Genomic DNA, 22,257 nt, shown 5'->3' with positions numbered 1-22,257 from the left:
ATATTCCCCTCCTGTGCTGAGAATTTGTAAATCCCACCCATCATGACGAGCTGGGCTCGTCATGAGCGTGCGAGGAGGCTACTTCATGACGAGCCCAGCAGGGGGTTAAATTATTTGCTTAGCTTGATTAGATGGCTTTCTGTCGGACCTTGGATCAGTCTTACTATAGGACCCTGTTCTTCACAAAGTGTGTGATAACAGTATATGCATGTGCCTTAGCAGGGTACAGCAAGATCTAAACAGCCTGTACAAAATTTGTATGAACGCCGCTGTAATTTTATGCAACTTGAGTTTTTGAGTGCATATTATCTAATTTCTGTTTTTCCTACACTTACACTGATCTCGCAATTTACAATGGTAGGATACTTGTTTTGAGCGGGAAAAGTTCTTACGAGAAGTGTGTAGCTGCATGTCTGCTTCGTACGCATGTAATACATTAAGCAGGTTTCTCGGATGACTTCTGTACTACATACCGGGCATATTTATGAAATTAGTGGTGCAGGGCAACGCAACAAGCCACCTTGCTGCGCTGCCCTGCGCCAATGGGAAAGTGCAGGAATGTGCCATATTTATCCAGTATGGTGCATTTTTATCCTTTTCTGTGGCGCTGGGGCCAATTTGTTAGCCTAGCGCCAACACAGGTACCCGTGTAAGGATTGTTTTTGTGTAGGAAGGGGCACCTTCCTGCACAAAAACAATACTAAGAGGCTTTTTCCTCTTTCTATATGTGCTGCAGAATTCAGCACATATAGAAAGAGGCCTCATCATTACACCTCTCTGTGAGAGCAGGTTCAATTCTTGATGTCTGCTCAACATCCTGTGATTCTGGGCAAATCACTTAATTTCCCTGTGCTTACAAAAAATGAATGTGTGCTTGTGTAATGTAAAAAATGCTCCTGTAAAGCGCTCCAATACCTTTGGGTAATGTTCGCACTATATAAAACTGCAAAAAATCGATTACATTTTGTGAGCACTCCTGTTTCAAGGCACTGCTCTAGACTGGAAGTGGAGCTCAACCTAAGAATGGCAGAAGCAAGAATCCCTCCACACATTGTCTCTGTGGAGAAAAACCTGCACTCCCACACTTGTGTTTTGGGAGTGTTTTTGCTAATCTATCCTACATTTTGGGTTTTTATGTGAAAAATAAAGAACCAATGTAATGTTTTGTGCTAGTTTTTTTCTTGGAGACTTTTCATTTGGAAGGAAGAGGTGTGGCGCCGCGGCCAGGGCGACTGACTCCGGAATCTGGGGATCACGGTTCGATCCCCGGGGCCGGCGCCAGGTTAGCCCAGCACCATGTGACTCTGGGCAATAGCTTGCTTAATCTTCCCGACGGCCCCCAGCGCCTAGAGACACTAACGGGTGATTGTGCGCTTTACAAATGTGGATATAATATTATTATTATTTGAACTTTAGAATAAGCACATGGACTACCAAAACTTCAGTTTACTAAACACTCTACCTTTATTTAATATTATTTGCCCTATACGACCTGGGCTCTGCAGGAGGGAATGGCCATCAATGATGCAGAGTGCCAGCTTCCAGACCTTTTTTGTAAGGTGGTGGTGGCGGTGGGGGGGCTCAACGTGTAATAAGGTTTAGATTAGGGGGCTCGGCCGACAAACGTTTGAAGACCTCTGGCTTACAGGCTGCTTGTTTTTCCATCCTGGAAATTAAAGCAACCTATGATAGAGTGTAGCTTTCAGATAAGGGCATGTACAGGAAGCTGAACCAGGTGAAGACACGGTTAAGCTGATAAATCGAGAACAGAGACTTTTATTGCTGGGTTATGGATCGTCCATCCCTAAAAGTAGCATCTTAGCCTGCTGTCCTCCATGGAAGTGCTACAGTGTGTGTTGGGCAAGATGAACATGGTCCAGCTTGGGAAGTGGGCATACTGGAGATGTGGACGGCTTATTCCAGTTACACACAGGATGGCAAAAAAAAGTACACAGGTGTAACAACACATCCTCTTCTGAACAAACAAGTGCCCCTGGATGTGCTCAGACCTGAAGGCAAAATTAAAGAAGAAAACCAAATCAAAGTTGGAGGATAGAACAACAGGAAACTATTTAGTAGATAGGACACCTTTATTTACTTTACCTTGTGGTGTTCTATTAGCTGAAACTGCTGCCAGGTGAGCAATCAAGGTAGCAATCTGATGGAGAACCCATCCTGCAAAATGTTTAGGATCCTCACAAGGTTGAACAAGAAGCTTGGGGCCCTTTGGTTTACTTCAGGGCTCAAATGAGTCCCAATAGTAGCTACATTCGACTAATGGAAGCTTGACATCTAGACTGATAGAGGTGGCTGGAGTCATGCCTAAGGTGGTAGTGCAGAAGTCTCAGTCTTTAAACTGAGACTTGTAATATTTGCGCATCTATGTGGGAAGAAGAGGTCACTTGTGTGAGGATGGGGAGTCTAGAGTAAGGATTCTATATTGTGGCTCCAAAAGAAAACAGAAAGGCAGATACCAGGACATCATGATCCAGGTTTGGAGACCTACCATAACCTACAACTCCTCCCATCTCATCCTGGTCACAATGCAGCTAATCAAGGATATTGGGGAAAAAGTAAACATGATGTTTCCAGCCCTGAATGACTAGCAGGTCTACAGTTAATACTGAGAGTTGTAATATGTGCGCATCTATGTGGGAAGAAGAGGTCACTTGTGTGAGGATGGGGAGTCCAGAGTAAGTATTCTATATTGTGACTCCAAAAGAAAACAGAAAGGCAGAGACCAGGACATCATGATCCAGGTTTGGAGACCTACCATAACCTACAGCTCCTCCCATCTCATCCTGGTCACAATGCAGCTAATCAAGGATATTGGGGAAAAAGTAAACGGGATGTTTCCAGCCCTGAATGGCTAGCAGGTCTACAGTTAATACTTCTGCATTCCTGACATATTACAGAAATTGCCTCACAGCCGAAAGTGATTGTGCCCCAGTTGTGTTATTCTCAGCAGCACTTTGTCACAGACGGTTGTGATGCTCCGTCTTTACTATGGACAGCATCAGCACACATATGATCCAGTGCAACATAATGGAGCATTTGCTCATTTGCACAGGAATGTGGGCCCATGTAAATGAGGGAACACTTTGCCATTGGGCCCGCAGTGTGTTATATATGCAGGTGCAACGGTAAAGAAGCCATCATTAAACAATGCGGTTGGGTGCCACAGAGAAGTATCATGCAGTCAGTGAGCACCCTAAATACATCCCCTGGAAGGAGACCCCTAGGTATCCTCCAGGTATTCTACTACAGGCGGGAGTAGTCACTAACTGCACCTACCTTTGTTGTTGAATTTGAATTTAAAAACACTTATAAAGCGCACTTTTACCTAACGGTTTCATGGCGCTAGGACAGCTAAAAACCTCAGATGACAACTGGGAAAAGACTAGACAGAAAAGGCTTGCAGAAAGAGGTGAGTTTTTAGTGATTTACGGAAGTCTAGATAGAGTGAAATAGAACGAACATTGGGGGGGGAGAGAGTTCCAGAAAGTAGGGCCGAGCACCGTGAACTTCGCCCCCCCCAGCCTCATTTTCTTGAAACGTGGGACAGTGAGAAGGGATTGGGACGAGGAGCGAAGCTCTCTGGCGGGTATATACCTGGAAATTGCAGAGTTTATAAAGGCTGGGGCGGTTCCTGCTTGAGCCTGAAACACAGTGCAGCCCAGTTTAAAGAGAGCCCTCTCCCTAATGGGTAGCCAGTGCAAGTTCTTAAGTAAGGCAGTGGCATGATGGAATTTAGGGAGGCCAAAGATAAGGCGTGCCGCTTGGTTTTGTACCAGCTGTAGGCGTCGAAGAGCGTAGGCTGGGACGCCGTTATAGAGGGTGTTACCGTAGTCCAGCCGGGAAAGAACCATAGCCATCATGATGAGTTTAAGAGCAGGAACTGAAAAGAACCTTGAAATTTTCCTAATAGTGCGAAGGGTAAAGAAACAGGAAGACACCACTGTGCTGATCTGGGAGTGCAAGGTTAAATTACAGTTTAACGTAATCCCAAGTGTCTTAACAGAAAACGAGGGTAAAGGAGGAGAACCAAGTGCCAGGGGCCAAAACGTGGGGGACCAGGGACTGGACGCTCCACCCGTCAAGACCAGCTCGGTCTTGTCTGGGTTGAGTTTAAGATGATTAGAATTCATCCAATGCCTGATGAAAATCATATCTGACTGAAAATTAGAAATAGATTTAGGAGAGTCAGAAAGATGGAAAATCAACTGAAGGTCATCCGCATAGTTATAAACGGTGACCTCCAGCTGTTGAAGAAAAAAAATGAGGAAAAATATAAAGGTTAAATAAAAGAGGAGATAAAGAAGAACCCTGGGGAACACCGCAGTGCATCTTAAGTGGAGAAGAAGAAAACCCATCAAGATGGACGGCCTGGGTTCGGTCCCTCAAGAAGGAATTTAGCCAAGTCAGGGGAGGCCCCCTGACGCCCGCTGCCCTGACACGGGAAAGAAGGATGGAATGGTCAACCGTGTCAAAAGCAGAGGACAAATCAAGGAGGACCAAAGCCTGACGTTGGCCTTTGTCCATTCCTTCCCTTAAGCTATCCAGGACCGAAACCACCACCCTCAGAGTGGAGTGGCGGGGGCGGAATCCAGCCTGACGAGGGGCCAGGTAGCCACTGTCCTCCATAAAAGAACTGAGGACAGTGGCAACGTTGCACTCCAGAATTTTTCCCAAATAAGGGAGAAGGGAAATTGGTCGATAGTTCATAGGGGAGGTAGGGTCAGCACCGGGTTTTTTTAAGATGGGAATAATTATGGCAGATTTATGAGGTTTAGGAACTACACCCGTCGCCAAAGAGTCATTTAGGAATGTCAAAGGGGGGGCCGGGCAAGCTCGAAAGATTTCTTTCAGAATGGGTGCAGGGCAGATGTCTGAGGGGGAACCAGATTTAACTTTCGCTGCCAGAAAAGACAGCGAATCTTCGGTCAGCAGAGTGATATGGTCCAGATAAAGCCGATTGGGGGGAGGGTCCGGGGCCGGGGGGAGTGAAGGGGGGGGGGGGGGAGGTATATTGGCTTTAATGGCTTCAGTTTTCTCCACGAAAAAGTTGTTCAGGGAATCGCAGAGAGCTTGGGAGGGCAGAGGTTTTAATGTAGTTCTGTCTGAGAGTGCCAGCTCATGTACGGTAGAGAAAATTTCTCTAGACTGATTTCCTGCTGAGAGTATTTTCTCAGAGAAATAGTCGGTCTTGGCTGACAAAATAGCCTTTTTATATACATTAAGTAAAAGTGAATACTGGGTTTTTAGAATAGGGCAATAAGATCGCCTCCATGCGCGTTCAGCTTGGCGAGCAGCAAGCTTCTTATCCTTTAGTTCAGCAGAAAACCAATGGTTAACATTATGGGCGCGATTCACCGCTACACGTTTCAGAGGGGCAGCCTGATTACAAGACCTGGATAACCAGGTATTAATCGCATCAACCTGCGATGACGGAGAGAGTTCCTCCAGAATCGGGTTGGAGTTTTGTAATGAGGAACACAAGGCAGGAATGTCGGCCTTGCTCCAATTGCAAGCCCAGATGTTTTTAGGGAGAGCTAGGCGTTTGGGACGGTGCAAATTTAGAGTAAACCAAATTAGAAAGTGGTCTGACCACAAACAAGGAGTAATAGTGAGGGGGGACACAGGGATGTTCAGGGACCAGATTTGATCTAGCATATGGCCCTTATAATGAGTGGGGGCGGATACATGGGTGGTGAAATTTAGGCTGAGAAGGGAATCTATAAAGTTCCTGGATGCAGTGTCTTCTGCCGGGTCTAAGGGCCAGAAATTAAAATCCCCGAGAATGAATACAGAAGAATTGTTGACTATTAATGTGGTGAGTTACAACGGGGTAGACCCTAAGAACTCTCTGACCTGGGTCAGTCAATCAGGTACATGTAGAAATGGTCGGAGTCTAATATTTACATAGTAATAAATATCACAGAAAATCACAAGTATTTCAGTGGTAATTAGGCTTGTATATAGTCCATGAATGTCACTCAAAATAGGGACGGTTCAGGCATCCAGTGCATAATTATTTATTGCACTTCTTCAAAGGATTCAATAAATTGATCAAATGCAAATACAAAACATTGGAATTGATGTCATTCCAGTTACTTCATTGGTAGAAAAGTTGAATTGACGAAAGCATAATCAAATACAGTGAGTACATTCAAATATATCAACGCGCTCACAGTGCACAGAAAGGAAAGCATTTTAGAAGGGATGGGTGTGTTGGGGTAGAAGTGGGGACCGGGTAAAGGTGGTGTGACTGAGTTATAATCACAGTGAAAGTCAAAGTGTAGCCTCTACAGTCTATTTGTAGATCGATAGGTTCCAAAAGACTCTTAAGCACAAGATCCGTTTTCATTCATTAATTAGTCCTGTGCTTAGAGATATACAGAATGTTGGCTGTCAACGTTTCGACCCCTAAAGAGAAGGGTTGTTCGAAACCTCAGGCTGGGGTCTTCATCAGGACACATGAAGGAGCGGGAGCGCCTATAAGTAATGTAATAACAATGGGTGGATCAGTCACTTGCGAAAATAAATGGTGCACTAGGAATAAGGTAACAAGTTTTTTACATACTTTGTGAAGGGCCCGGTGTGGGCCTTCAGAGTAGGACCTTCTAGGGTTCCTATGTTGTTTGCTGTGACCTGTAATCATGTAAGGGAATCATGGTTACAAGGGGCTGTCCGGAATGTGGACAGGTCACCGGTGTACAACAATACAAAATTGGGAGAGGGGGAGCACTTACTGGGAGGTTAGCAATTTCCGGTTCGGTATACTTCAAGTCTGTGGCCAGCTGGTGGTGCCGGTCCGTTGGGAAATCCGTTACTTTCTACAAATGAAAGGGTATATGTGGGTCAGTTTAAGTAAAAGAAAGACTAAATCAAAATGCCAAGAGCACTCTAGGTGCGGGGCAAGAACGTTGGCGTGGAGACGTATAGGGTCAGGGTACCCGGGCGCGCTGGTAAAGAGCCCCCGCCGTGGGGGCGTTAGGCATGCAGTGATGCGCGGGGCTGTCCTGGGCAAGGCCGTGATAGCTCTCAGGCAACCGGTGCAGTTCTGAGAGAGCAACCGGTTAGGTAAAACCACCATGAAAAACGGGCTGGAAACTACAAATTCCCTAATATATCAAGCAAAGGAGTGGCAACATCTCCGTGGTGATAGTATTATTAAAAGGGAAGTTGATCATAATCGTCATTTTAGTGCCCAACATATGCGGCATAGGAAATTCAGGCTTAGCTTGTCTCAGACAAATGCGGGACTGTCGGTATAATTTACATAATATCCGATGGTAAAATGCCCGCGTAAAATAAATTATTAACGGGGAAACAGACGCTGCTAGAAAGCGGTCGTGCGTCAGGGTGTCTAACTTTCTAACAGAACGTGCAGCAATTTGATCGCGTGTAGGGCTTACCTATTTGAATGCAGGGCATGCCTACGACATCTGACTCCTACGGCTGTCAGCAACAGTCTGACCCGCCTCGAGGTGCCGGCGCTAAGTGCTGCTTGGGGGCTCGATTGGCAGCAGCCAATCAGAGCGCGGCGGGCTCGGGGAGCAAGTGGAAAGACTCGCTTCTCGCGTTAAAAGACTGCAAGGAGGGGAGAGGGGAAAAGAACGGTCGGGCATTTGGGTTCCGAATGGGTTGGCTTGTGGCACGCTTGGGAGAATAATTCAGATGGCCAAGCGCCATCCTCAAAGACGAGTGATGTTCTACCTAAAAGGTGCTCAACATGCGGCATCTATTGAGATTAGTACCCAGATACGTGGCATCGTTGGTTGCATACGTGGGCAATGACATACGGTGCTGTTAATAACGTATTCTATGGTAGAATTGCTCGGTATGTTAGCCAAGTCGTGAAATGCAGCTAGAATAAAACAATGTTGCAGTAATGACCAAGCAGTACAAGATTTTACCCATAAACACGTGCCCCTTGTTGGATAAATGAGAGACTGCAACACTGCTAGAATACAACATTATATATAACCCATAGTCATAAAAATACTGTGAGAATATTATAAGCAACAGATAGACACAGTTGGTTAGGCACTTGAGACAAAGATGTATATAGTTATGCCTAACACAATGACTCTTAGGATTGGGCGAATCTGCAGTATAGTGGCATTATGAGTGGCTCAAGTGTCTCTCTGAGGGAGTACTCAGTAGGTTAAAGCCTGGAAAAGGTCTAGTATTCTGTTCAATCAGGATCTAAAAGTGCCATCTGAGAGAATGTGGTTTCCAGTTCATTTAGGCCACGCTGAACCGAATTAAAGGATTGCATCCATTTACACTCCCTTACATTAAGGATGGAATTCAGATTTCCACCTCGTGGGCCCAGTGTAATTTTTTCAATAACCACCCACTTCAAGGACTCTGGTGTGTGTGTGTGTGTATTCTTGAAAATGTTCTACCAGGGGAGCTCCTGGTGTCTTGCATCTTATCCTGCTGCAGTGCTGTAGAACCCGGTTCTTGATTTTCTGTTTAGTCTGTCCGATATAGATCATTCCGCAGGGACAAAAAATTGCATAAATGACTCCATGGGTGTTACAGTTCGTAAAGGACTTCAAAGTTACAGTCAAGTTATTGTGTGTAACCGTTTTTGCTTCCAGGCATAGTGAACAGGCTTTACAGTTGCCGCATTTGTGGTTTCCGAGGGTGGTTGGTAAGTTCCACATTGATTGAATGGTGGGGGCTGTCGGGCTGTCCAACAGCGAACAAACTACAATGTCTCGAATACTCTTGGCTTTTTTAAAGGCATGCATTGGTGGATGACGCATTTCGAGGGTGTCTGACACGATATCCCAGTGTTTGTTCACAGTCTTGCGTATTGCATTGCTTTTGCTGCAATAAGTAGTCACACAGATCATCCTATCCTCTAATGGTTGACGATCCCTGGGTACCAGCAAGGAGTCTCTATTGCTGAACCATGCCCTCTTTCGTGCCCTTTTGACCAGTCTTCTCGGGTATCCTCTCTCTATTAGTCGGTGGATAAGTTCATCTGATTCGTGGAAGTAATCATCCTTCTGCGTACAATTCCTCCGTATCCTGAGGAACTGCCCGAAAGGAAGGTTATCGCGTAGGGCCCGTGTGTGGTGGCTGGAGTACTGTAGCAGCGTATTTCTTTCAGTTGGTTTCCTATATAAGGTGGTATATAGCAACCCTTCCCTGACTTTGATGGTGATGTCTAGAAAGTCGATGGTTTCATTATTGCATGTGCTGGTAAACTGAATGTCGCATGACTGAGTATTGAGCCAGTGTGTAAAAGCCTCCAACTCTTGCTTGTCTCCTGCCCATATGATCAGTATGTCGTCTATGTAACGACGGTATTCCAGGATCTTCTCATGGTATGGATTGATAGGAGCGAGGATTAGATGTTGTTCATACTCATTCATATAGAGGATGGCCAGGTCTGGGGCAAAGGCCGCCCCCATGGCTATGCCTTTCATCTGCATGAAGAAGTTGTCTTGGAATATGAAGAAGTTTTTGGTCATCGCGATCTCCAAGAGATCAATGAGGAATTCTGTGGGGACTTCTGCAGGTTGTGGTCTTGAATCCAATGCTCTTCGTATTGTTGCCAGGGCAGGTTCTTGAGGGATGCTCGTGTACAAAGACACGATGTCCATGGTTACCAGTAATTGTTTGTCTTTGTCAAATGGACGTTGGTCTATCAGGTTGATCACCTGCATGGTGTCCCTCAGGTAGGTGGGGGTAGCTTCAGCTAATGGTTTCAGAAAAACATCAATGTATTTACAAAGGGGCTCCAGGAGGGAGCCACATCCCGATATTATTGGTCGTCCTGGAGGTTTGGTGGGGTTCTTGTGGACTTTAGGTAAGACCTAGATCGTCGGGGTCCGTGGTTGATCCACATTAAGATATGAATGTTCTTTTTCAGTGAGAAAACCGGATTCCTTCGCTTTAGCCGTGATGGCAAGAATCTGGCCTCTGATCTCATTAGTCGGATTGGTTGCTATCGGCCGATAGCTCACATTATCCCTCAGCTGCGAGTATATCTCTTGTTTGTAATCATCCGTCCCCATAATAACTATGGCTCCACCTTTATCAGCTGGCTTGATGACCAATGATTTGTTGTTCTTGAGGCCTTCGAGAGCAGTTCGTTCACTCATTGTGATATTGTGTCTTATATATGGGCGCTTCTCCCACATCTTGAGTATGTCGGTCATTACGAGGCTTTCGTAGGTAAGGATTCGATGGTTAGTCATGGCAGTATGGGGTGTGAAGGTAGAGGGTGGTCGTAGGTTGGTAAAGGCTCTGGTCGGGGTAAATGGTTTGTGCAGGAAGAAGCTCCTCAGACGAATCTTCCGGAAGAATTTCGCCAGTTCTGATTTGATGTTGAATAGATTGCCCTCTGAAGTCGGGACGAATGAAAGGCCCTTACTCAGGACTCCAATCTCATCTGGGGATAATGTCTGGTTAGACAAATTCATAATGGGGCTCTCCCTGGTTACCAGCGGTAGGTCTTCTTCCGTGTGCTGATTTCCCCGTGGTTGGCCTGCTGGAATCTCACCTGTTTGTTGTTGTAGCCTTGCTGTCTCGAGTCGTCCCAGTTCTGGGGATTGTGGCCCCTGGTTGGCCGTCTGTTCCATCCACCGCCTCTGCCCCGGGGGGGTCTCCATGAACTGTCCTCTAAAAAAGGCTGTTGTTGTCTGCTGGGAGGGTCCTGTGCTGGTTGATACCACTGTTCTTGGTTTTGATAGTTGCTTGGTCCAGCCGCTTCGTTATCACTCCCTCCACTGTACGAAGAATCTGAAAAGTTGGTATATCTTCTACCACCTCGTTGGCCACCCCTATATCCTCCTCTGCCTCTGTAGAAAAACCGACCCTGATTATCCTGCTTGAAATAGTCCTCAGCCAGGTATGGGTAAGTTTTTTTCTTGATATAATATTGGATATCCTTTGCTAGTTTTTCCAATTTTTTGTTTTGAGTTTCAATGTCAAAGTCTTTCAGTGTTTTATTGAGACGGTCAAGGGTGTCTTTGGCGCTAGCGAAAGCTGAGTGGCTAGCAATTTCTTCCTTCAGTTTCTCTATTTCTTTACTTAGCTGTTCCACCTGCTCTCGTGCAGTCTCCACCCCAAGGACCATCCAGTGACGGGAACAATTATTCGCCACAAAGCTAAAGCCCTCCTTGAATTTAGGACTATCCACGAAGATTGCCGGCTCGTTGCGGACCTGTAGTCCCGTTGGTATGACGTTGGCCCTGAGATATCCAGTTAGGAGATGGCCATGTAGTTTAGTGCGTACTAACTTCTTCTCCAAACGCTCGAGTTTATTGATCTTCTCATTCAATGAGAAGTCAACCGTTGAGATGTTGGTTGAAAGGAAAGCTGTCCCTGTGTCTCCCCCAATCAATTCTCTGATGTGATCCTCAGTATAAGAGAGGGTTTCAGACTGAAGCATGATAGAGCCCTCAATCAAGTGTTGTGCATAGATACAAATGTATTAGTAGAAAAACCCTCGCAAGACAGCTCTTGCACATAGAGTAGTGAGTTACAACGGGGTAGACCCTAAGAACTCTCTGACCTGGGTCAGTCAATCAGGTACATGTAGAAATGTTCGGAGTCTAATATTTACATAGTAATAAATATCACAGAAAATCACAAGTATTTCAGTGGTAATTAGGCTTGTATATAGTCCATGAATGTCACTCAAAATAGGGACGGTTCAGGCATCCAGTGCATAATTATTTATTGCACTTCTTCAAAGGATTCAATAAATTGATCAAATGCAAATACAAAACATTGGAATTGATGTCATTCCAGTTACTTCATTGGTAGAAAAGTTGAATTGACGAAAGCATAATCAAATACAGTGAGTACATTCAAATATATCAACGCGCTCACAGTGCACAGAAAGGAAAGCATTTTAGAAGGGATGGGTGTGTTGGGGTAGAAGTGGGGACCGGGTAAAGGTGGTGTGACTGAGTTATAATCACAGTGAAAGTCAAAGTGTAGCCTCTACAGTCTATTTGTAGATCGATAGGTTCCAAAAGACTCTTAAGCACAAGATCCGTTGTCATTCATTAATTAGTCCTGTGCTTAGAGATATACAGAATGTTGGCTGTCAACGTTTCGACCCCTAAAGAGAAGGGTTGTTCGAAACCTCAGGCTGGGGTCTTCATCAGGACACATGAAGGAGCGGGAGCGCCTATAAGTAATGTAATAACAATGGGTGGATCAGTCACTTGCGAAAATAAATGGTGCACTAGGAATAAGGTAACAAGTTTTTTACATACTTTGTGAAGGGCCCGGTGTGGGCCTTCAGAGTAGGACCTTCTAGGGTTCCTATGTTGTTTGCTGTGACCTGTAATCATGTAAGGGAATCATGGTTACAAGGGGCTGTCCGGAATGTGGACAGGTCACCGGTGTACAACAATACAAAATTGGGAGAGGGGGAGCACTTACTGGGAGGTTAGCAATTTCCGGTTCGGTATACTTCAAGTCTGTGGCCAGCTGGTGGTGCCGGTCCGTTGGGAAATCCGTTACTTTCTACAAATGAAAGGGTATATGTGGGTCAGTTTAAGTAAAAGAAAGACTAAATCAAAATGCCAAGAGCACTCTAGGTGCGGGGCAAGAACGTTGGCGTGGAGACGTATAGGGTCAGGGTACCCGGGCGTGCTGGTAAAGAGCCCCCGCCGTGGGGGCGTTAGGCATGCAGTGATGCGCGGGGCTGTCCTGGGCAAGGCCGGGATAGCTCTCAGGCAACCGGTGCAGTTCTGAGAGAGCAACCGGTTAGGTAAAACCACCTTGAAAAACGGGCTGGAAACTACAAATTCCCTAATATATCAAGCAAAGGAGTGGCAACATCTCCGTGGTGATAGTATTATTAAAAGGGAAGTTGATCATAATCGTCATTTTAGTGCCCAACATAAGCGGCATAGGAAATTCAGGCTTAGCTTGTCTCAGACAAATGCGGGACTGTCGGTATAATTTACATAATATCCGATGGTAAAATGCCCGCGTAAAATAAATTATTAACGGGGAAACAGACGCTGCTAGAAAGCGGTCGTGCGTCAGGGTGTCTAACTTTCTAACAGAACGTGCAGCAATTTGATCGCGTGTAGGGCTTACCTATTTGAATGCAGGGCATGCCTACGACATCTGACTCCTCCGGCTGTCAGCAACAGTCTGACCCGCCTCGAGGTGCCGGCGCTAAGTGCTGCTTGGGGGCTCGATTGGCAGCAGCCAAATCAGAGCGCGGCGGGCTCGGGGAGCAAGTGGAAAGACTCGCTTCTCGCGTTAAAAGACTGCAAGGAGGGGAGAGGGGAAAAGAACGGTCGGGCATTTGGGTTCCGAATGGGTTGGCTTGTGGCACGCTTGGGAGAATAATTCAGATGGCCAAGGGCCATCCTCAAAGACGAGTGATGTTCTACCTAAAAGGTGCTCAACATGCGGCATCTATTGAGATTAGTACCCAGATACGTGGCATCGTTGGTTGCATACGTGGGCAATGACATTCGGTGCTGTTAATAACGTATTCTATGGTAGAATTGCTGGGTATGTTAGCCAAGTCGTGAAATGCAGCTAGAATAAAACAATGTTGCAGTAATGACCAAGCAGTACAAGATTTTACCCATAAACACGTGCCCCTTGTTGGATAAATGAGAGACTGCAACACTGCTAGAATACAACATTATATATAACCCATAGTCATAAAAAGCAAGAGTTGGAGGCTTTTACACACTGGCTCAATACTCAGTCATGCGACATTCAGTTTACCAGCACCTGCAATAATGAAACCATCGACTTTCTAGACATCACCATCAAAGTCAGGGAAGGGTTGCTATATACCACCTTATATAGGAAACCAACTGAAAGAAATACGCTGCTACAGTACTCCAGCCACCACACACGGGCCCTACGCGATAACCTTCCTTTCGGGCAGTTCCTCAGGATACGGAGGAATTGTACGCAGAAGGATGATTACTTCCACGAATCAGATGAACTTATCCACCGACTAATAGAGAGAGGATACCCGAGAAGACTGGTCAAAAGGGCACGAAGGAGGGCATGGTTCAGCAATAGAGACTCCTTGCTGGTACCCAGGGATCGTCAACCATTAGAGGATAGGATGATCTGTGTGACTACTTATTGCAGCAAAAGCAATGCAATATGCAAGACTGTGAACAAACACTGGGATATCGTGTCAGACACCCTCGAAATGCGTCATCCACCAATGCATGCCTTTAAAAAAGCCAAGAGTATTCGAGACATTGTAGTTTGTTCGCTGTTGGACAGCCCGACAGCCCCCACCATTCAATCAATGTGGAACTTACCAACCACCCTCGGAAACCACAAATGCGGCAACTGTAAAGCCTGTTCACTATGCCTGGAAACAAAAACTGTTACACACAATAACTTGACTGTAACTTTGAAGTCCTTTACGAACTGTAACACCCATGGAGTCATTTATGCAATTTTTTGTCCCTGCGGAATGATCTATATCGGACAAACTAAACAGAAAATCAAGAACCGGGTTCTACAGCACTGCAGCAGGATAAGATGCAAGACACCAGGAGCTCCCCTGGTAGAACATTTTCAAGAATACACACACACACCAGAGTCCTTGAAGTGGGTGGTTATTGAAAAAATTACACTGGGCCCACGAGGTGGAAATCTGAATTCCATCCTTAATGTAAGGGAGTGTAAATGGATGCAATCCTTTAATTCGGTTCAGCGTGGCCTAAATGAACTGGAAACCACATTCTCTCAGATGGCACTTTTAGATCCTGATTGAACAGAATACTAGACCTTTTCCAGGCTTTAACCTACTGAGTACTCCCCCAGAGAGACACTTGAGCCACTCATAATGCCACTATACTGCAGATTCGCCCAATCCTAAGAGTCATTGTGTTAGGCATAACTATATACATCTTTGTCTCAAGTGCCTAACCAACTGTGTCTATCTGTTGCTTATAACATTCTCACAGTATTTTTATGACTATGGGTTATATATAATGTTGTATTCTAGCAGTGTTGCAGTCTCATTTATCCAACAAGGGGCACGTGTTTATGGGTAAAATCTTGTACTGCTTGGTCATTACTGCAACATTGTTTTATTCTAGCTGCATTTCACGACTTGGCTAACATACCGAGCAATTCTACCATAGAATACGTTAACAGCACCGTATGTCATTGCCCACGTATGCAACCAATGATGCCACGTATCTGGGTACTATTCTCAATAGATGCCGCATGTTGAGCACCTTTTAGGTAGAACATCACTCGTCTTTGAGGATGGCGCTTGGCCATCTGAATTATTCTCCCAAGCGTGCCACAAGCCAACCCATTCGGAACCCAAATGCCCGACCGTTCTTTTCCCCTCTCCCCTCCTTGCAGTCTTTTAACGCGAGAAGCGAGTCTTTCCACTTGCTCCCCGAGCCCGCCGCGCTCTGATTGGCTGCTGCCAATCAAGCCCCCAAGCAGCACTTAGCGCCGGCACCTCGAGGCGGGTCAGACTGTTGCTGACAGCCGGAGGAGTCAGATGTCGTAGGCATGCCCTGCATTCAAATAGGTAAGCCCTACACGCGATCAAATTGCTGCACGTTCTGTTAGAAAGTTAGACACCCTGACGCACGACCGCTTTCTAGCAGCGTCTGTTTCCCCGTTAATAATTTATTTTACGCGGGCATTTTACCATCGGATATTATGTAAATTATACCGACAGTCCCGCATTTGTCTGAGACAAGCTAAGCCTGAATTTCCTATGCCGCTTATGTTGGGCACTAAAATGACGATTATGATCAACTTCCCTTTTAATAATACTATCACCACGGAGATGTTGCCACTCCTTTGCTTGATATATTAGGGAATTTGTAGTTTCCAGCCCGTTTTTCAAGGTGGTTTTACCTAACCGGTTGCTCTCTCAGAACTGCACCGGTTGCCTGAGAGCTATCACGGCCTTGCCCAGGACAGCCCCGCGCATCACTGCATGCCTAACGCCCCCACGGCGGGGGCTCTTTACCAGCGCGCCCGGGTACCCTGACCCTATACGTCTCCACGCCAACGTTCTTGCCCCGCACCTAGAGTGCTCTTGGCATTTTGATTTAGTCTTTCTTTTACTTAAACTGACCCACATATACCCTTTCATTTGTAGAAAGTAACGGATTTCCCCACGGACCGGCACCACCAGCTGGCCACAGACTTGAAGTATACCGAACCGGAAATTGCTAACCTCCCAGTAAGTGCTCCCCCTCTCCCAATTTTGTATTGTTGTACACCGGTGACCTGTCCACATTCCGGACAGCCCCTTGTAACCATGATTCCCTTACATGATTACAGGTCACAGCAAACAACATAGGAACCCTAGAAGGTCCTACTCTGAAGGCCCACACCGGGCCCTTCACAAAGTATGTAAAAAACTTGTTACCTTATTCCTAGTGCACCATTTATTTTCGCAAGTCACTGATCCACCCATTGTTATTACATTACTTATAGGCGCTCCCGCTCCTTCATGTGTCCTGATGAAGACCCCAGCCTGAGGTTTCGAACAACCCTTCTCTTTATAATAATAATAATAATAATCCACATTTGTAAAGCGCACAATCACCCGTAAGGGTCTCTAGGCGCTGGGGGCCATCGGGAAGATTAAGCGAGCTATTGCCCAGAGTCACATGGTGCTGGGCTAACCTGCCGCCGGAGCCGGGGATCGAACCCTGATCCCCAGATTCCAGCGTCAGTCGCCCTGGCCGCGGCGCCACACCTTTAGGGGTCGAAACGTTGACAGCCAACATTCTGTATATCTCTAAGCACAGGACTAATTAATGAATGACAACGGATCTTGTGCTTAAGAGTCTTTTGGAACTTATCGATCTACAAATAGACTGTAGAGGCTACACTTTGACTTTCACTGTGATTATAACTCAGTCACACCACCTTTACCCGGTCCCCACTTCTACCCCAACACACCCATCCCTTCTAAATGCTTTCCTTTCTGTGCACTGTGAGCGCGTTGATATATTTGAATGTACTCACTGTATTTAATTATGCTTTCGTCAATTCAACTTTTCTACCAATGAAGTAACTGGAATGACATCAATTCCAATGTTTTGTATTTGCATTTGATCAATTTATTGAATCCTTTGAAGAAGTGCAATAAATAATTATGCACTGGATGCCTGAACCGTCCCTATTTTGAGTGACATTCATGGACTATATACAAGCCTAATTACCACTGAAATACTTGTGATTTTCTGTGATATTTATTACTATGTAAATATTAGACTCCGACCATTTCTACATGTACCTGACTATTAATGTGGCCAGCAGCTCCTCGAATTCAGCTAAAAAGTGAGGGGTGGAGCCGGGGGGGCGGTAGACAAGGACACAGGTTACAGGGGTTTGGAAGGACGCAGACCGAATCACTAAACATTCGATTCCCTTAATGGCCGGGCAGGAGAGGGGTTGAAAATGAAAGTCCGAGCGGACGATCAAGGCGACCCCTCCACCTGCCCTGCCCGATGATCTATCCGCCCGTAGTGCGTAGTAATTGGAGGGAAGTAGTGCAAGAATATTGGGGAGGGAGTCGGGGCAGAACCAGGTTTCCGTTAGAAATAACAGATCAGGTTTATGGCTCTCTAGAAAATCAAAGAGTTCTAGTTGGTGCTTTACGGCTGATCTGGTGTTTAGTAGAGCAGCCGAAATAGTAGCTTCTGAACCAGATGTCTGAGCCGGTTCTAGGGAATGATTAGGACGAATAGGCGGGGAAGGGATGGAGGGGCGGGTTTGGACCGTAGGGAGGAGCGAATGGGGTCTGGAAGGCCAAGGTTAAATATAGTGGACACAGAGGTAGCACTAATGACACCGTAGTTTTGATAGGCGAGGAGTTCGTCTGAGGAATAAGATAAGATTTGGGCATAGTGAGGCGCCCCTTGCCCCGGCCGCAGACGAGCTTGCCTTTGGCGCGCCGCCGGCGCGCCCGCTGCGCGTGCGCATGAGGCTGCACTTTTGAAGCCTAGGAGCGCGGAAGCTGAAGCGCTAACCTAGGGACTGGTCTGCCCCCTCAAAATGGCGGCCGCAACCCCGTCAGCCCTCCGGATCAAGCGGCACTCAGCCGTGCCGGACCGGGGCTAGGGGAGCGGCAGATGTAGTTTTGAGGCGCAGCAGCCAGGTAAGAACAGCACAAGAATTACAATTTTAAAAATTCAGCAAAATTAAAAATGAGAGTCAGCACACGAGCACCGCTGCAGCCTTGAACCAGCTGCCACCAGGTTCTGTAAGTCCGCTGCGCGTGCGCATGAGGCTGCACTTTTGAAGCCGAGGAGCGCGGAAGCTGAAGCGCTAACCTAGGGACTGGTCTGCCCCCTCAAGATGGCGGCCGCAACCCCGTCAGCCCTCCGGATCAAGCGGCACTCAGCCGTGCCGGACCGGGGCTAGGGGAGCGGCAGATGTAGTTTTGAGGCGCAGCAGCCAGGTAAGAACAGCACAAGAATTACAATTTTAAAAATTCAGCAAAATTAAAAATGAGAGTCAGCACACGAGCACCGCTGCAGCCTTGAACCAGCTGCCACCAGGTTCTGTAAGTCCGCTGCGCGTGCGCATGAGGCTGCACTTTTGAAGCCTAGGGGCGCGGAAGCTGAAGCGCTAACCTATGGACTGGTCTGCCACCTCAAGATGGCGGCCGCAACCCCGTCAGCCCTCCGGATCAAGCGGCACTCAGCCGTGCCGGACCGGGGCTAGGGGAGCGGCAGATGTAGTTTTTAGGCGCAGCAGCCAGGTAAGAACAGCACAAGAATTACAATTTTAAAAATTCAGCAAAATTAAAAATGAGAGTCAGCACACGAGCACCGCTGCAGCCTTGAACCAGCTGCCACCAGGTTCTGTAAGTCCAGTTCAGTTTTTTCAAACTGAGGACATGTCTCTGCCTGCAGTGAAAGGCAGACCAGGGGACTGCTCACAGTTGGTCCGCCTTTGACTAAATGCACAGTTCAGAGCGCAGGAACAGGTTTGTCCTGCATTTTAAAAAGTGCATTGATTTTAATAGAACGCACTGTCCCATTTTCAAGCTGGCATACACTCAAAGATGCAGCACAAGACAGTGTGCCCTATCTATAATATCACCTCCAGTGTCCTGTTTTAGAAACTCATACTACTGAACAGAGGAAGACTGGGGGAAGTACAGCATTCAACTATCAGCCTAAACATTGTCCTCGTCTGGAAGGCAGGAGGCTTTGAGGGAGAGAAAGCAAGCTTCCGGCCAATGGGCAGATCAAAAAACTATAACCCTCAGAAACCACAAATAATTGTCACTACAGGTAATTTACAAAGTACTTTGTTAACATGTATAGCTGAAACAAGCACACATTTTTCTCTATCAAAAAAATTAAGACTTTTAGTTCCGGGTCCACCGCCAAGAGGTCGTTTTCAGTTGGACGATCAGCCTTCTCCATTCCAGTCGCACAGCATGACTTGAGATTTGGTGGACTCTCTTCTTATTAGATCATTGACAACTAAAGGAAATCGTCACCAGCAGTGTCATGGAGAAGATAGAGGGCGAGATATAAGATTTCCATTTCCCAGGCATACAGAGACCAGTAATGCAGAATGTTTTGAATCACGGTCCTCAGATGCAGCCTTGCCATGTAACCATGAAGACTATCCTTGGTCATGGAACTCCATGGTGACTGAGAATTATTATGAAATGGTCTTATATATAGCTTTTCAAAATGTGAAATCTTCACAGTATTGATAATGTTTTCAGTACTGACCTGGAAAGGCTGATTAATACTACCTAAAGTAGGAGGAGAACTGCTATGATGTCACTGCATAGACTTAAAAGAAATAACACCCACAAATTGACCACAGAAACTGAAACACTTCAGAGGTTAAAACTGTAGGCAGCTTTCAAGGAGCGGAAATCAAAGCTTAACAGCTCGTTATAAAGTACTACCAAGGACACATTTGCAGTAGGTTTGGTCTGACTATATATCCAAATGATTAAGAACAGGAGGCATAAATCAGGGCCATGATGAATGCATGTTCGAAAGCAGTTTACCTGAAGATAACAAATCAAACATCCATGCATTTTGTGGAAGAAGGAGCGGCAGGAAGGAAAAGGGATTGTACATGGCATACAGACTGGAAATTAGAAATAATGCATTTATTCATAACTTGGTCGGGACCTCACAAAAACACTAAATTGCCTAATACAAAGCCACTTGCTCCTCAGACTGCATTCAAACTATTATAAGCATAATGAAAGTAAACACAGATGCAAGAGAAGACCAGATGCATTTAAGTTTGCAGCAGTGCAAGCAGGTCTTCAGGACAGTTTAATTCAATACCTTTAAGAAACTGGAAATCAAGCGCTGCCTGCTGAACAGGAAACAGAAAATAAAGTTAAAAAGGTCATAAGGGAACATAATTAAACTAAAAAAACTAGCTTGAAAGATTACTTTGATTGGTAAATAAAAGAAAGATGACAATCAGGACAGAAATGTATACACAATGTTTGCAAATCTTTCAGGATACTTTTCAAAACTTCTCAAAGTCAGTTTTCAAAGACAAATTGATGAAGAACACATACCTGCCAATTCCTTAATGACTTCCTCCCTGTCCAAATGTCCATTGTTTCGTGCCTTGTATACTATCTGAAATGTTCCTTTATTGGGTGCTTTGAACCAGGGCTGGAAGAATGTCTCTGCATGTTTCTTCATGTCTTCTAGGAAGGCCTTGCAGGTTCCAGAGAAAGGGAGCATTCGCAGAATAACTCTACTTTTCTGCTTTTTCGTAGTGTACAAATCTTTTAAAATGTAATGAACCAGCTTCTCGGGCTCTAAAAGATAATTCAAAGAAATGTTATTCAAAGGTTCTTCATATATGGAAAAAATACACATTTTGTCCACCAACTACTAGCCTCCCAGAGATTTCATAACATCATCCATGTTTTACTTGCTTAGAATATTTCTAGTGCATTCATTCTTCCAAACTCCAGGTTGTGGGTTCCAACTTAATTAGTAGGTAGGCACAAAGAGTGCATACTGAATACATTACATTTGTCTATATACCCAGTAAATCATTCACAAAGAAAAGTGAATTATGCAAGGTTTACTCATGCACAGTCTGACACAATGAGAACAAAGATAACAAATTGAGCTCCAGCAACTTTTCCTAAAAACTTGTAAATTGAAATCATGTTAACGGTTGACCCCCATGAGTTTTCTATCTCCCATAGGTTAATTTGTGTGCTTATGAAAAAGAATGCTAAATTAAAATAGGACTTTCTGTAATTCTGCCATGAACAATGCTCTGCGGTCTGTGTAAGAAGTACTAGCCCATCACACACATTTCTATTCACATCCATCAAGTACATTCTACTCCATCCTATGGAGACAAACACAACAGCAGCATCAGTCAGCTGTACTGGATCACAGCCTATTGTTTCCTGGAGTCACTAATGTACATCACTGCGCCTCACTGAAGCGGAACGGTCTCACCAGTGCATACACCATCCTAGCCACATTAACATCGCTGCATCATAGGGACACAAACCCATTTTGAAATGCGATTCGCTGTAAATTCACAGATTCACTGCAGTGTATCCTAGAGAGACTAACCAACCAAATTGCATCCCAGGGACTTGCACATACAACAATGCACTACATCGTAATGTCACTAAACCAACACATTGGTTTGCATGATAAGGAAACACACTGTACATTGTGCTTTGTAATGGTATGTTTGGGGATCGTCATTTTCTCTACCATGCACCAGTAGAGCAGCTGTAGGGAGAAGCCTCTTATAATTGGTTTGTGACCTGGGAAGTGGTACAAGGCACCTCCCTCCTTGAAAACGAATGAATAAAACTAGCATCCTTTGCTTGTCCTGATTGCGGTGTTGGTGTTCACATGCGCCGTGGTTTACCAATTTTGTTAGGAGCCATAAGCCATCAATTAATGTGATCCTCGGTGCTACCTTGTATCAACAGCCTGCTTTTGGTGTAAATTACTCAAAGCTTTGAGTACCATGGTTGGTGATGGGCAAGAGTATCTTGAATACCCTCCTGCACCTTCATAAAGTTTCCGAATGCTGCTGGCGGAGGGGATATTCACAAGGTGAGGAATACACTTGCAGATGTATCCATTAGAAATAGTTTACAGAATGTTGTCTTTCTCTTTAATGGTGCTTGGTGATAGAGGAATGCTCCCTGAACATTGAAGCTAGAATATTAAAATATAGAGCGAAAAATACTGAATCCAAGGTATCGAAAGGTAAGTCAAGTATAGATTTTCTATACCTAAA

At 45.5% G+C, this 22,257-nt stretch overlaps 1 protein-coding gene across 1 annotated transcript in view; it reads right to left on the bottom strand.

Moving 5' to 3' along the window:
• The window catches only part of THUMPD1 (THUMP domain 1 NAT10 acetyltransferase adaptor), a 61,268-nt gene that overhangs the window by 5,213 nt on the left and 33,798 nt on the right, over positions 1 to 22,257 (bottom strand). The window contains exon 3 of the mRNA XM_078665092.1: positions 20,543 to 20,791. Within this exon, the coding sequence (XP_078521218.1) occupies positions 20,543 to 20,791 (249 nt within the window). The remainder of the gene's footprint in view (positions 1 to 20,542; positions 20,792 to 22,257) is intronic.

Source organism: Lissotriton helveticus, chromosome 10 (assembly GCF_964261635.1).
Source record: "Lissotriton helveticus chromosome 10, aLisHel1.1, whole genome shotgun sequence".
Taxonomy (NCBI): Eukaryota; Metazoa; Chordata; class Amphibia; order Caudata; family Salamandridae; genus Lissotriton; species Lissotriton helveticus.
This window is presented reverse-complemented; position numbering and strand designations above follow the sequence as displayed.